The sequence below is a fragment of the Salvelinus fontinalis genome, chromosome 6, assembly GCF_029448725.1.
Source record: "Salvelinus fontinalis isolate EN_2023a chromosome 6, ASM2944872v1, whole genome shotgun sequence".
Taxonomy (NCBI): Eukaryota; Metazoa; Chordata; class Actinopteri; order Salmoniformes; family Salmonidae; genus Salvelinus; species Salvelinus fontinalis.
Window position 1 is genome coordinate 11,657,390 of NC_074670.1, and position 13,404 is coordinate 11,670,793.

General features: G+C 44.9%; 1 protein-coding gene across 1 annotated transcript; it reads left to right on the forward strand.

Annotated features, from left to right (window-relative positions):
- The first annotated feature begins 5,449 nt into the window (after window positions 1-5,449).
- LOC129856793 (mucin-2-like) lies at window positions 5,450-12,972 on the forward strand. Its single transcript, XM_055924507.1, has 4 exons — window positions 5,450-5,479; window positions 5,660-6,699; window positions 12,096-12,233; window positions 12,419-12,972. Exons 1-3 carry the CDS (start codon window positions 5,450-5,452, stop codon window positions 12,097-12,099), a joined length of 1,074 nt encoding a protein of 357 aa, XP_055780482.1. The 3' UTR covers window positions 12,100-12,233; window positions 12,419-12,972.
- Window positions 12,973-13,404: the final 432 nt, after the last annotated feature.

The window sequence follows — 13,404 nt, forward strand, 5'->3', positions numbered from 1 at the left end:
GACTCCGCTGTCCTGGCGTCGTGAGGGAGTTTGTTCCACCATTGGGGTGCCAGAGCAGCGAACAGTTTTGACTGGGCTGAGCGGGAACTGTACTTCCTCAGTGGTAGGGAGGCGAGCAGGCCAGAGGTGGATGAACGCAGTGCCCTTGTTTGGGTGTAGGGCCTGATCAGAGCCTGTAGGTACTGAGGTGCCGTTCCCCTCACAGCTCCGTAGGCAAGCACCATGGTCTTGTAGCGGATGCGAGCTTCAACTGGAAGCCAGTGGAGAGAGCGGAGGAGCGGGGTGACGTGAGAGAACTTGGGAAGGTTGAACACCAGACGGGCTGCGGCGTTCTGGATGAGTTGTAGGGGTTTAATGGCACAGGCAGGGAGCCCAGCCAGCAGCGAGTTGCAGTAATCCAGACGGGAGATGACAAGTGCCTGGATTAGGACCTGCGCCGCTTCCTGTGTGAGGCAGGGTCGTACTCTGCGGATGTTGTAGAGCATGAACCTACAGGAACGGGCCACCGCCTTGATGTTGGTGGAGAACGACAGGGTGTTGTCCAGGATCACGCCAAGGTTCTTAGCGCTCTGGGAGGAGGACACAATGGAGTTGTCAACCGTGATGGCGAGATCATGGAACGGACAGTCCTTCCCCGGGAGGAAGAGCAGCTCCGTCTTGCCGAGGTTCAGCTTGAGGTGGTGATCCGTCATCCACACTGATATGTCTGCCAGACATGCAGAGATGCGATTCGCCACCTGGTCATCAGAAGGGGGAAAGGAGAAGATTAATTGTGTGTCGTCTGCATAGCAATGATAGGAGAGACCATGTGAGGTTATGACAGAGCCAAGTGACTTGGTGTATAGCGAGAATAGGAGAGGGCCTAGAACAGAGCCCTGGGGGACACCAGTGGTGAGAGCGCGTGGTGAGGAGACAGATTCTCGCCACGCCACCTGGTAGGAGCGACCTGTCAGGTAGGACGCAATCCAAGCGTGGGCCGCGCCGGAGATGCCCAACTCGGAGAGGGTGGAGAGGAGGATCTGATGGTTCACAGTATCGAAGGCAGCCGATAGGTCTAGAAGGATGAGAGCAGAGGAGAGAGAGTTAGCAGTGCGGAGCGCCTCCGTGATACAGAGAAGAGCAGTCTCAGTTGAGTGACTAGTCTTGAAACCTGACTGATTTGGATCAAGAAGGTCATTCTGAGAGAGATAGCAGGAGAGCTGGCCAAGGACGGCACGTTCAAGAGTTTTGGAGAGAAAAGAAAGAAGGGATACTGGTCTGTAGTTGTTGACATCGGAGGGATCGAGTGTAGGTTTTTTCAGAAGGGGTGCAACTCTCGCTCTCTTGAAGACGGAAGGGACGTAGCCAGCGGTCAAGGATGAGTTGATGAGCGAGGTGAGGTAAGGTAGAAGGTCTCCGGAAATGGTCTGGAGAAGAGAGGAGGGGATAGGGTCAAGCGGGCAGGTTGTTGGGCGGCCGGCCGTCACAAGACGCGAGATTTCATCTGGAGAGAGAGGGGAGAAAGAGGTCAAAGCACAGGGTTGGGCAGTGTGAGCAGAACCAGCGGTGTCGTTTGACTTAGCGAACGAGGATCGGATGTCGTCGACCTTCTTTTCAAAATGGTTGACGAAGTCGTCTGCAGAGAGGGAGGGGGGGGGGGGGGGGGGGGGAGGATTCAGGAGGGAGGAGAAGGTGGCAAAGAGCTTCCTAGGGTTAGAGGCAGATGCTTGGAATTTAGAGTGGTAGAAAGTGGCTTTAGCAGCAGAGACAGAAGAGGAAAATGTAGAGAGGAGGGAGTGAAAGGATGCCAGGTCCGCAGGGAGGCGAGTTTTCCTCCATTTCCGCTCGGCTGCCCGGAGCCCTGTTCTGTGAGCTCGCAATGAGTCGTCGAGCCACGGAGCGGGAGGGGAGGACCGAGCCGGCCTGAAGGATAGGGGACATAGAGAGTCAAAGGATGCAGAAAGGGAGGAGAGGAGGGTTGAGGAGGCAGAATCAGGAGATAGGTTGGAGAAGGTTTGGGCAGAGGGAAGAGATGATAGGATGGAAGAGGAGAGAGTAGCGGGGGAGAGAGAGCGGAGGTTGGGACGGCGCGATACCATCCGAGTAGGGGCAGTGTGGGAAGTGTTGGATGAGAGCGAGAGGGAGAAGGATACAAGGTAGTGGTCGGAGACTTGGAGGGGAGTTGCAATGAGGTTAGTGGAAGAACAGCATCTAGTAAAGATGAGGTCAAGCGTATTGCCTGCCTTGTGAGTAGGGGGGGAAGGTGAGAGGGTGAGGTCAAAAGAGGAGAGGAGTGGAAAGAAGGAGGCAGAGAGGAATGAGTCAAAGGTAGACATGGGGAGGTTAAAGTCACCCAGAACTGTGAGAGGTGAGCCGTCCTCAGGAAAGGAGCTTATCAAGGCATCAAGCTCATTGATGAACTCTCCAAGGGAACCTGGAGGGCGATAAATGATAAGGATGTTAAGCTTGAAAGGGCTGGTAACTGTGACAGCATGGAATTCAAAGGAGGCGATAGACAGATGGGTAAGGGGAGAAAGAGAGAATGACCACTTGGGAGAGATGAGGATCCCGGTGCCACCACCCCGCTGACCAGAAGGTCTCGGGGTGTGCGAGAACACGTGGGCAGACGAGGAGAGAGCAGTAGGAGTAGCAGTGTTATCTGTGGTGAGCCATGTTTCCGTCAGTGCCAGGAAGTCGAGGGACTGGAGGGACGCATAGGCTGAGATGAGCTCTGCCTTGTTGGCCGCAGATCGGCAGTTCCAGAGGCTACCGGAGACCTGGAACTCCACGTGGGTCGTGCGGGCTGGGACCACCAGGTTAGGGTGGGCGCGGCCACGCGGTGTGAAGCGTTTGTATGGTCTGTGCAGAGAGGAGAGAACAGGGATAGACAGACACATGGTTGACAGACTACAGAAGAGGCTACGCTAATGCAAAGGAGATTAGAATGACAAGTGGGCTACACGTCTCGAATGTTCAGAAAGTTAAGCTTACGTTGCAAAAAAATAAGAATAAAATACAAGATCTTATTGACTAAAATGATATAGTACTGCTGGCTGGTGAAGTAGCCTGGCTAGCAGTGGCTACGTTGTTGAAAGTGAAGCTGGCTAGGTAACCTCGACAATTTCACTAAATTTCTCTAAACTACACAATTATCATGGATACAAGGACAGGAAAGACAACTAGCTAACACTACGCTAATCAAGTCGTTCCGTTGTAATGTAAGTTTCTACAGTGCTGCTATTCGGTAGAAGTTGGCTAGCTAGCAGTGTTGGCTAGGTAGGAGGACGGCAGCGCGGCAGGCGAAAAATAGCTGGCTAGCTAACCGATAATTACTCAAAGCTACACAATTATCTTAGATAAAAAGATAGCAAAGAAAACTATGTAGCTAGCTAACACTACACAAGTCAAGTCGTTCCGTTGTAATGTAATCGTTTCTACAGTGCTGCTAATCGGTGGCTAGCTGGCTAGCTAGCAGGGTTGACTACGTTACGTTAGGGCGAGAATACCTGGCTAGCGAACCTCAGCGAACCTTGATAACTACACAATTATCACCGATACAAAGACGGCTATGTAGCCAGCTAAGTAGCTAGCTAAGATCGAACAAATACAAATCAAAGATAGCAAAGACAACTGTGTAGTCAGCCAACACTACACTGATCAAGTCGTTCCGTTGTAATGCACTCGTTTCTACAATGCTGCTATTCGGTGGCAAGCTGGCTAGCTAGCAGTGTTGGCTACGTTGCGTTACGTTAGGGCGAAAATAGCTGGCTGGCGAACCTCAATAACTACACAATTATGTTTGATGCAAAGACGGCTATGTAGCTAGCTAAGATCAAACAAATCAAACCGTTGTACTGTAGTGAAAATGAAAATCAGACCGTTGTACTATAATGAAATGTAATGAAAAGTTTATACTACTATTCGGTAGACGGTGGACGTTTGCTAGCTGCTGGGCAGATAGCAGTGTGGACTACGATAGACGACGGAATACGATAATTACGCAATTATCTTTTATACACAGACGGCTAAGTAGCTAGCTAAGAAGAAATTGCTAAGGTTAGACAAATTAAACCGTTGTACTATAATGAAATGTAATGAAAATGAAATGAAAAGTTATACTACCTGCAGAGCGAATGCAAATGCGACCGCTCGCTCCAAACCGGATGTCAACCGGATGTCATAACCGGATTCATGATGTCGTTTTAACTGTAACTCAGTTTGATCTGATATTAGTGACTCTGTTTGTCATGGCTGTTCTCCTATAGGGGTTCTGTTTACACACCCAAACTTGGCTCAAGAGATGGACAGAAATCATAGCAATGAAAAGAAAGTTAATGCCTTCTCATAGTTGGCTGTTGGCTGTCCACATGCTTACTCTTTACTTGAGTTAGATGTTACTACCCACTAGCCAATAACTGGTAGAATCCACGTTGTTCCACTTCATTTCAACAAAACATTTGCAAAAAGTCATCAACGTAAGGCAATTGCGTCCTTTTCCCACCCAACTTTGAACCTAAATCCAATGTCATTGTGAATTTGTTTAGTTAATTTCACGTTAGCTGGCAACTCAACCAAATGTGCCCAGTGGGTAGTCTATTTGCAGTGCATATATGAAGTATATCTTTGCAGCATGTATGCAACAAACCTTTGGTCTTTAAGGTACACAAAACCATTAGGATGTTAGACTGGGTTTAATTGAATAGAGCCCACAGATGCCGTAAAAGGGGGGAGGAGAGAGAGAGATGAAGGGGGGATTTTAATTGTCCTGAGTGTTCTCCTCCAGCCTCCAATTACACTGTGGAACCGACCACGGGTTTTTTATTGGTATTTCAGGACTGCAGAGTATTTCCTCTGTTGTTCAGACACATGCTGGGATAATGCCATTGAGATTAGTGAGGAACGCCAAGACTGCCTTGCCCTGCACGGCCAGACACATCTACACAACACAAGCACAACACACACACACACACACAACCGCATGCATGCTTTCACACATGCTAAACCTCACACACCTCGTAGTGCTTTTGAACCCATTAACCCCGGTTCACCACCAGTGACACTACCAGGGATAAACCAGTACTTGGTTTCTCGCTTCTGACTATGCTAATACTGGGAAGTGTGTGTTTTTGTGAGTTTAATGCAGCAGCTGAATTATGTAGTCAGTCAGTGTTTGATTGCTGGACTGTAATCCTGAACATCAGATTAAATTCACATGTAATCCCTGCCTGACCCTAACACTTACTCTCACAATGCTCCACCTATGGCGTCCCATAACACACACACACAAACGGGCGCACACGCACACACCCTCTCTGTCCCACACGGAGATAACCTGTGCATTGTATTTCTGCTCTTGCTGTTGCCTAGGTTTGTTTAACTGTCTCAGTCTGTCTCTGTGTTACGCAATCCCACAAACAGAACAGTTGTTTTAGTCTCCCTCTAATGTCAGTCATACATTTTATTAGAGTTTATGCAGGATCAGTACTGTAGCCCCCCCCTGGTGGGACTGGGAGCACTGTCTCTAAGCTGCTTAACTCCTCGCTGAGTCAGACACGTGTGTTTTACCGAGGAGGGAGACCCTACTGGGGTTACAGGACCAGAGACAGAGGGCTGAATCCTAACATCAATCCTAACATGCAAATCACAACTTTGTGCAAATATCCCATTGATCAGTAGATAGTCAGGATCTCAAGTTAGTGTTTCAACCTGGCACCGCAACAACACCTGGGACCCACAGCAACAACACCTGGGACACCTGGGACCCACAGCAACAACACCTGTGACTCAGAGCAACAACACCTGGGACACACATCAACAACACCTGGGACCAACAGCAACAACACCTGGGACCCACATCAACAACACCTGGGACATCTGTGACCCACAGCAACAACACCTGGGACACCTGGGACCCACAGCAACAACACCTGGGACACACATCAACAACACCTGGGACATCTGTGACCCACAGCAACAACACCTGGGACACCTGGGACCCACAGCAACAACACCTGGGACACCTGGGACCCACAGCAACAACACCTGGGACACCTGGGACCCACAGCAACAACACCTGGGACCCACAGCAACAACACCTGGGACTCAGAGCAACAACACCTGGGACCCACATCAACAACACCTGGGACCAACAGCAACAACACCTGGGACCCACATCAACAACACCTGGGACATCTGTGACCCACAGCAACAACACCTGGGACACCTGGGACCCACAGCAACAACACCTGGGACACCTGGGACCCATAGCAACAACACATGGGACACCTGGGACCCACAGCAACAACACCTGGGACCCACAGCAACAACACATGGGACTCAGAGCAACAACACCTGGGACCCACATCAACAACACCTGGGACCAACAGCAACAACACCTGGGACCCACATCAACAACACCTGGGACATCTGTGACCCACAGCAACAACACCTGGGACACCTGGGACCCACAGCAACAACACCTGGGACACCTGGGACCCACAGCAACAACACCTGGGACACCTGGGACCCACAGCAACAACACATGGGACACCTGGGACCCACAGCAACAACACCTGGGACCCACAGCAACAACACCTGGGACCCACAGCAACAACACATGGGACACCTGGGACCCACAGCAACAACACATGGGACACCTGGGACCCACAGCAACAACACCTGGGACACCTGGGACCCACAGCAACAACGCCTTCACATAAAGTAGGATTTCAATAGCGCCTCCCTTCATGTGGTAGACCATTCAGTCAAGTACAGATGTCCATTAGTCATCTAACCCTCATTGTTGATTTAGGACATCTGTCGTGGCAATTTCCTGTATTACCAAATGAGGAGAGTTACAAACCACACAGTCAGAGTTATACTTAAACTTCATATTTAATAATATGAGCTTTACAATAGCCCTTTGACTCTCAGATCAATTCAGTGTCTATAATGAATTCTGAGAGTCCCTACAGAAGAATGCAAAGATCTTTTATAGCCAAGATACACCCCTCTCAACTTACATGACGAACCACAGATCTTAGGAACAGTTCACAAAGAAAGACTTTTACTTGAGAGAGGAGTATCCCATAGCCAGATAGCATTCGCTATAAATTATCGTTCAGTTTGGTCTCTAAGACGAGGTTCTAATCTCGTTCCTGGTACTTCATAGTACAAAAACACAAACTCATCCAATGGCATATATCAAATGTCAAGTCTAGATACTCCCATCTCAAGTAAACCCCCTCTTGACCCCACTCCTGGAAAAGCTCACTGAGGGGAGTGACTTGCGCACAGACATTGTGGAGACAAGTAATTGGTTCCCCCATAATCACGCCATCCCTTCACATGGTTTAACAGAAACATTCACATATGAAGACAATGTTCCATCCTGTCCTCTTCCCTTTCTGATATTTTAGAGACATGTAAAAGACAAGCCTGACCTCTCCCCTCTCTGGGCCCCAAATGACTGAGCCCCAGCTTAGAAAAAAGTGCAACTGCCTACACTATAGTCCAAAAGGATACATTCTAATGACAAGTATCTCACATAAGCATATGTAAATAAAACATCTTATTTATCTATGTTACCCAACTAATTCTGATTCATCCGCCACACATCTCATTATTCCCTTTGAGGTGTTTAAACATGTTCATGAAATAATGAAGTGTAACAGGCTTTTCCCAGCGGCCCTGCGAGATAACCTAATCCTCTCCGTCTGTTCTTTCCTTTGTAACTTTAAATCCATATTTTTTGCTTTTCGTAGTGTATTTTTGTAATTACAGGGCTCATCTGTAAAATAAACCTTGGTCTCAGCATGACTCCCTGTCAAAATAAAGGTTAAATCAAATAAGTATTTAGATCCCACATAAGGAGCATTTCTAAGAATCCAACAGCTGTTTCTCAAAAAACATTCTCTCTGATGATGCTAAGGTGTTAGTTTAATATGGGGGGAAGTGCAGATATTTTCATGAGCTAGTGAATAGTAACTAGTCAAAATATAGCCCAGACTAGTCACAGACAGATCTTTGTCTGAGCCGATTGGTTAACTAAATGTCTTAGCTTTACAATAACACAGTTGTGTAAAGTACTTTGGGGGGTATCTGTACTTTACTTGACTATTTAGCAGTGTGATCTGACTATTAAAAAAAAAAACAAGAAAATTATGCCAACTTGTTTGCCTAATATAAGGAATATTACATTATTTATACTTTTTTTAAGTATAATTGAGCAAATACATTTACTTTTGATACTCAAGTAGTATTTTACTGGGTGATTTTTACTCACGCCATTTTGTATTAAGGTATCTTTACTTTTACTCAAGTATGACAATTGGGTACTTTTTCCACTACTGCAATAACATGCTCCGGATCAGAGCCATATATATATAGACAGCTTATAGAGAGCCTCTGTCTTTACCTCTCTGCTCCGGATGGCTGGCCCACTGCGCAGTGCTGCCTCTGACAACAACAGTGATTGGTCTGTGAGAATAGACAGGTATAATGCGTCTTAATCCAATTCTAGCTACAGGGGTGCCTGCTCCTACTGTCACAATGGAGCTCATTGACTTCCTCAGGGACTTTTTGTGGTCTCAACTGGCCCTTCTCTGGATAGTTTGAAGGATTTATTTCTGAAATGAGGGGATTGATGCTCTGTGTTTTTGCCCTGGCGATGTTAACAGCTTCTGCAGGTAAATCGAGCTGAATTGGTCTTTCTCTGATCTGGGTCATAGTATTTAGGTAGGCTATACTTTAGGTATGGGATGTGAAGTTTTTCACACAGAATGTGGGGGACATAAAATTGAAATGTTATAATCATAGAATTATATTGTATATATTTCCTGATGTTGTTTAACCCCAACTACAGACCCGGGTCATTGTAAATAAGAATTTGTTCTTAACTGACTTGCCTTGCTAAATACATAAAATAAAAAACTCCAAACTGCTACAGCACATTTAAGATATATATATTTTTAAATGTATGTTCATAAAGCATACATAACACGTCAATAAGAACATAAACATGACATTGTAGCTACACAGAGCCTCCATGAACATATTCACTACGAAAATAATTATATTATGATATCATACAAATATGTCAGTATCAGTTTTATACAAATACTGGGATTGTTCTGATGGAAGAGGATGGACCTTTCATGTCTTTAAACACCTCCACCAGTCCTGCAGTCGCTCTCCTGAAGGTAGTTGTGCTTTTTTTCATGAAAAAAGTTTGGGTTGGGTGACTCTATGTTTGGGATGATTACTGGAAGAGAAGATAATTACTGGAAGAGAGTTAAGTTGAGGTTGAGTTGGGTGACTCTGTCTGGGACAGAGGAGGCTGGTGGGATGAGCTATAGGAAGAATGGAATGAATGGAACAGAGTAAAACATGGTTTTCATATGTTTGATACCAATCCATTGATTCCATTCCAGACATCACAATGAGCCTATCCTCCAATAGCTCCTCCCACTAGCCTCCTCTGGTTTGGGATTTACTGGAATTAGTTTTAGGTAGCTATTGTAATCCATATAGTAATCGTTAGGGCCACTGTAGTCCTGGTGTGTGCATGGAGGTCTTTGTTCCAACCCAGTGATATAGCAAACACTGGATGAAATACTTCCTAGTTCTAGTTGGTGAGTTTGTGCAACCCCAACCCTCTAGCCAATTAGTGTTCACCTGAGCTGGCATGACGACCAGAGATTAGGAACATCACTGAAACTCAGCGTTTGGATTAGCACTAGGTGCTGCTCCCACCAGAGGTGGATGGCCATGACAGGTGGTAATGGAGCAACAGTATAGCTGGACTAGCTATAAGCAGTAAGTCTAACCCTAATTTGTACATAGGGTTAGACTTACCACCTAAACCTAATTTCCACCTACTGTAGGTGCTCAAAGTGCTTTACAAACTTACCTCATCCACCATTAATGCTTTTCAGTAGAGGGATGCATTGTGGTATGCTGCTGGCAGATGAACAAAAGATACAGCTACCTAAGAAAATTACCTGACTAAACTACTTTAGTTTCCCCTCTTATTGTAACATCTTGGTGCACTATACACAGTGTTCTGTAGTCTACTATAAACACAGTCTTCTGTGGTCTACTACAGACAGACACAGTCTTCTGTAGTCTACTATAGACACAGTCTTCTGTGGTCTACTACAGACACAGTCTTCTGTGGTCTACTACAGACATAGTCTTCTGTGGTCTACTACAGACACAGTCTTCTGTGGTCTACTACAGACATAGTCTTCTGTGGTCTACTACAGACACAGTCTTCTGTGGTCTACTACAGACACAGTCTTCTGTGGTCTACTACAGACACAGTCTTCTGTGGTCTACTACAGACACAGTGGTTACCGCCAAAGATGCCGTGAGCTACCTTGGATGTGAGTAAGATAGTAACCCATCAGGTGAGAGTATGGCCTTAAAATCTCTCACCAAGGTTAACCAAAAAGTAAAGTTTCTGTCTAGGAAATAATGTTTTCATGATAGGAAAATACTGCAGACACTGGCAGGGCCCCTTGTGCAGGTTCATTTTGATTAGATAATTGATAATATGTGTGCCTCTAGAATAAGCTTCAAAAAACTCGGAATAAGCAGTGGTGGAAAAAGTACCCAATTGTCATACTTGAGTAAAAGTAAAGATACCTTAATATAAAATGACTAAATTAAAAGTGAAAGTCACCCAGTAAAATACTTGATTAAAAGTCTAAAAGTATTTGGTTTTCAATATACTTAAGTATCAAAAGTACATGTAATTGCTAAAATATACTTAAGTATCAAAAGTAAAAGTATAAATAATTTCAAATTCCTTATATTAAGTAAACCAGATGCCACGATTTTCTTATTTTTTAAATTTACAGATAGCCAGGGGCACAATCCAACACTCAGACATCATTTACAAATTAAACATGTGTTTAGTGAGTCTACCAGATCAGAGGCAGTAGGGATGACCAGGGATGTTCTCTTGATAAGTTTGTGAATTAGACAATTTTCCTGTCCTACATTTGGGTGTCAGGGAAAATGTATGGAGTAAAAAGTACATAATTGTCTTTAGGAATGTAGTGAAGTAAAAGTTGTCATAAATAGTAAAGTACAGATACCCCCAAAAATAACTTAAGTAAAAATACTTGAAAGTACTACTTAAGTATGCTAGACCACTGAGAATAAGATAGTCAAGATTGTTCTCAAGCTCCCATTCGGTACTCATGTTCAACCCTGTCTCTTTGATAAACTGAAATGGCTCAAGAGTTGCTCAAGTGAAACCAGAGTCACCCAAGTTGGGGGTTACCCACAACATTTTACATAACTATTTCCCAAATTTACAATACCTATGTAATTATTTTATCACATTGGTGACACCCAGCAGTATTCCACTAGAGGGAGCTCTGCCAACTTTATTCCCTGTAGATTCAAGAGCTTCATCGTGAATAACGTATTCCTCTATTCTACTCTTGTCTTGCAGTACTGTGGAACAAATTACCACTGTAAATTAAATCTTTGTCATCAGAACAGCTTTAAAGCATCACATAAAAATAATGGTTGATTGATTAGGGGTATTTTTCTTTTCAAGAAGTGACTTGTGTAAGGGTTTATTTGTATTTTTTATTTAACTAGGTGAGTCAGTTAAGAACAAATTCTTATTTACAATGACGGCCTATCCTGCAAAAACCATAACCCGGACAACGCTGGGCCAATTGTGCACCGCCCTATGGGACTCCCAATCACAGCCGGTTGTGATACAGCCTAGAATCAATCCAGGGTCTGTAGTGACGCCTTGAGCACTGAGATGCAGTGCCTTAGACCGCTGTGCCACTCGGGAGCCTTGGGTACCTCTGTACTGTTGATTATGTTGTAAATATTTGTAATTGTTAATGTTTTTAAAACTGCATTGAGTGTAGTGTGTACAATGCGATCTTGTCCACCTTTCATATTATTTGCCAGAGGATCACAATAGAAATAAACCTTCAATCTTTTTTTATGTATGTAATGTTGTCTCTGTCAGGAGCAGCTTTCGACTTTAAATGATCAAATCTATCAATAAAACACTCATGACTTGTATTGATTATGTCCCTGTGTGAGAGTGTACTGTATATGATATTACCCTGTGGTCCCAGATGAGGATGATCAGGAGGAGCAACGGGAGGGGCCTCTGCAGTGTTTCCGCTGTGACCTGGGCTTCTGGGATGCCTGCTACACAACCAAAACCAACTGCAACATCGGGGAGAAGTGCTACACTGGCCGAGGGAAGGCAGGTGGGTCACATGGATAGACATGGCCGGTGGGAGCTGTGTGTGAGTGTTTTCTGTGTGTGAGTGGGGGCTGTGTGTGGGACATTACGGTGCTGGGTTTTGTGGATTTCTGGCAGAGAAATGTGAAGCAGAGCATATTAGTTTGTTGACAGTGTCTATGTGTGTTAACTGTGTGTGTGTTTCTGTAGGTGATGTGTTGGACGTTAAGTTGCTGGGCTGTGTCAAGGCGAAGGAGTGTGAGCTGGTGACCAATGTAGAGATATTCTCCAACACAACCATCTACATGATGACCAGGCACTGCTGCGACACACACTTCTGCAACACCGGACACACACTACCCCTCAACACACTCCTCTCCCTGTCACTGACTACAATAACCATCATCCACCTCTCCTCTCCCTGACAGTGACTACAATAACCATGATCCTCACCTTCATAAAGTCCCCAGCAGCACACATTTATAAAATTTTCTTAATTCTGTTAATATTCTGTGTTAATTTGTCAAGGAATATGGACAGTAATTAACATATGTGGATGTGCCAGATTGAGGCAAAAGTCTCATGTTCAACCCTTAGAGGCTGTCTCTGGGCTTGGGCAAAATTGGTTAGATGGTTTTATGGAATTCAATTTTTAATAAATGTAATTTTCTCATTCTGTTGTTGGTATAAACTAGAAAAGGAGACTGGATTTTATTTTCTATCATATTTATTGAACATTCTGAATTGTAACTGAATAACGTAATATTAATTTACATTGTCCTCAATCTTGGTTGGGATATTTTAAACACGTCAAAATTAATTTTATGTTCTCCTCCAAACCGAAATATTTCCATAGAGAATACTACAGTATCTCCCCTAAAGTAGTATGCATCAATCTCTCAGACCCATAGGCACAGATCTAGGATCATCTTAACCTCTCTAAAACCATCAGCATCTTGGGGCAACTTCCTCCTATAGTCAGTGAAGCTGACGTCATACTGGTATACAGTAGTGTTGCTGTTAGACAGACAACAGTAGTACTGGTATACAGTAGTGTTACTGTTAGACAGACAACAGTAGTACTGGTATACAGTAGTGTTGCTGTTAGACAGACAACAGTAGTACTGGTATACAGTAGTGTTGCTGTTAGACAGACAACAGTAGTACTGGTATACAGTAGTGTTGCTGTTAGACAG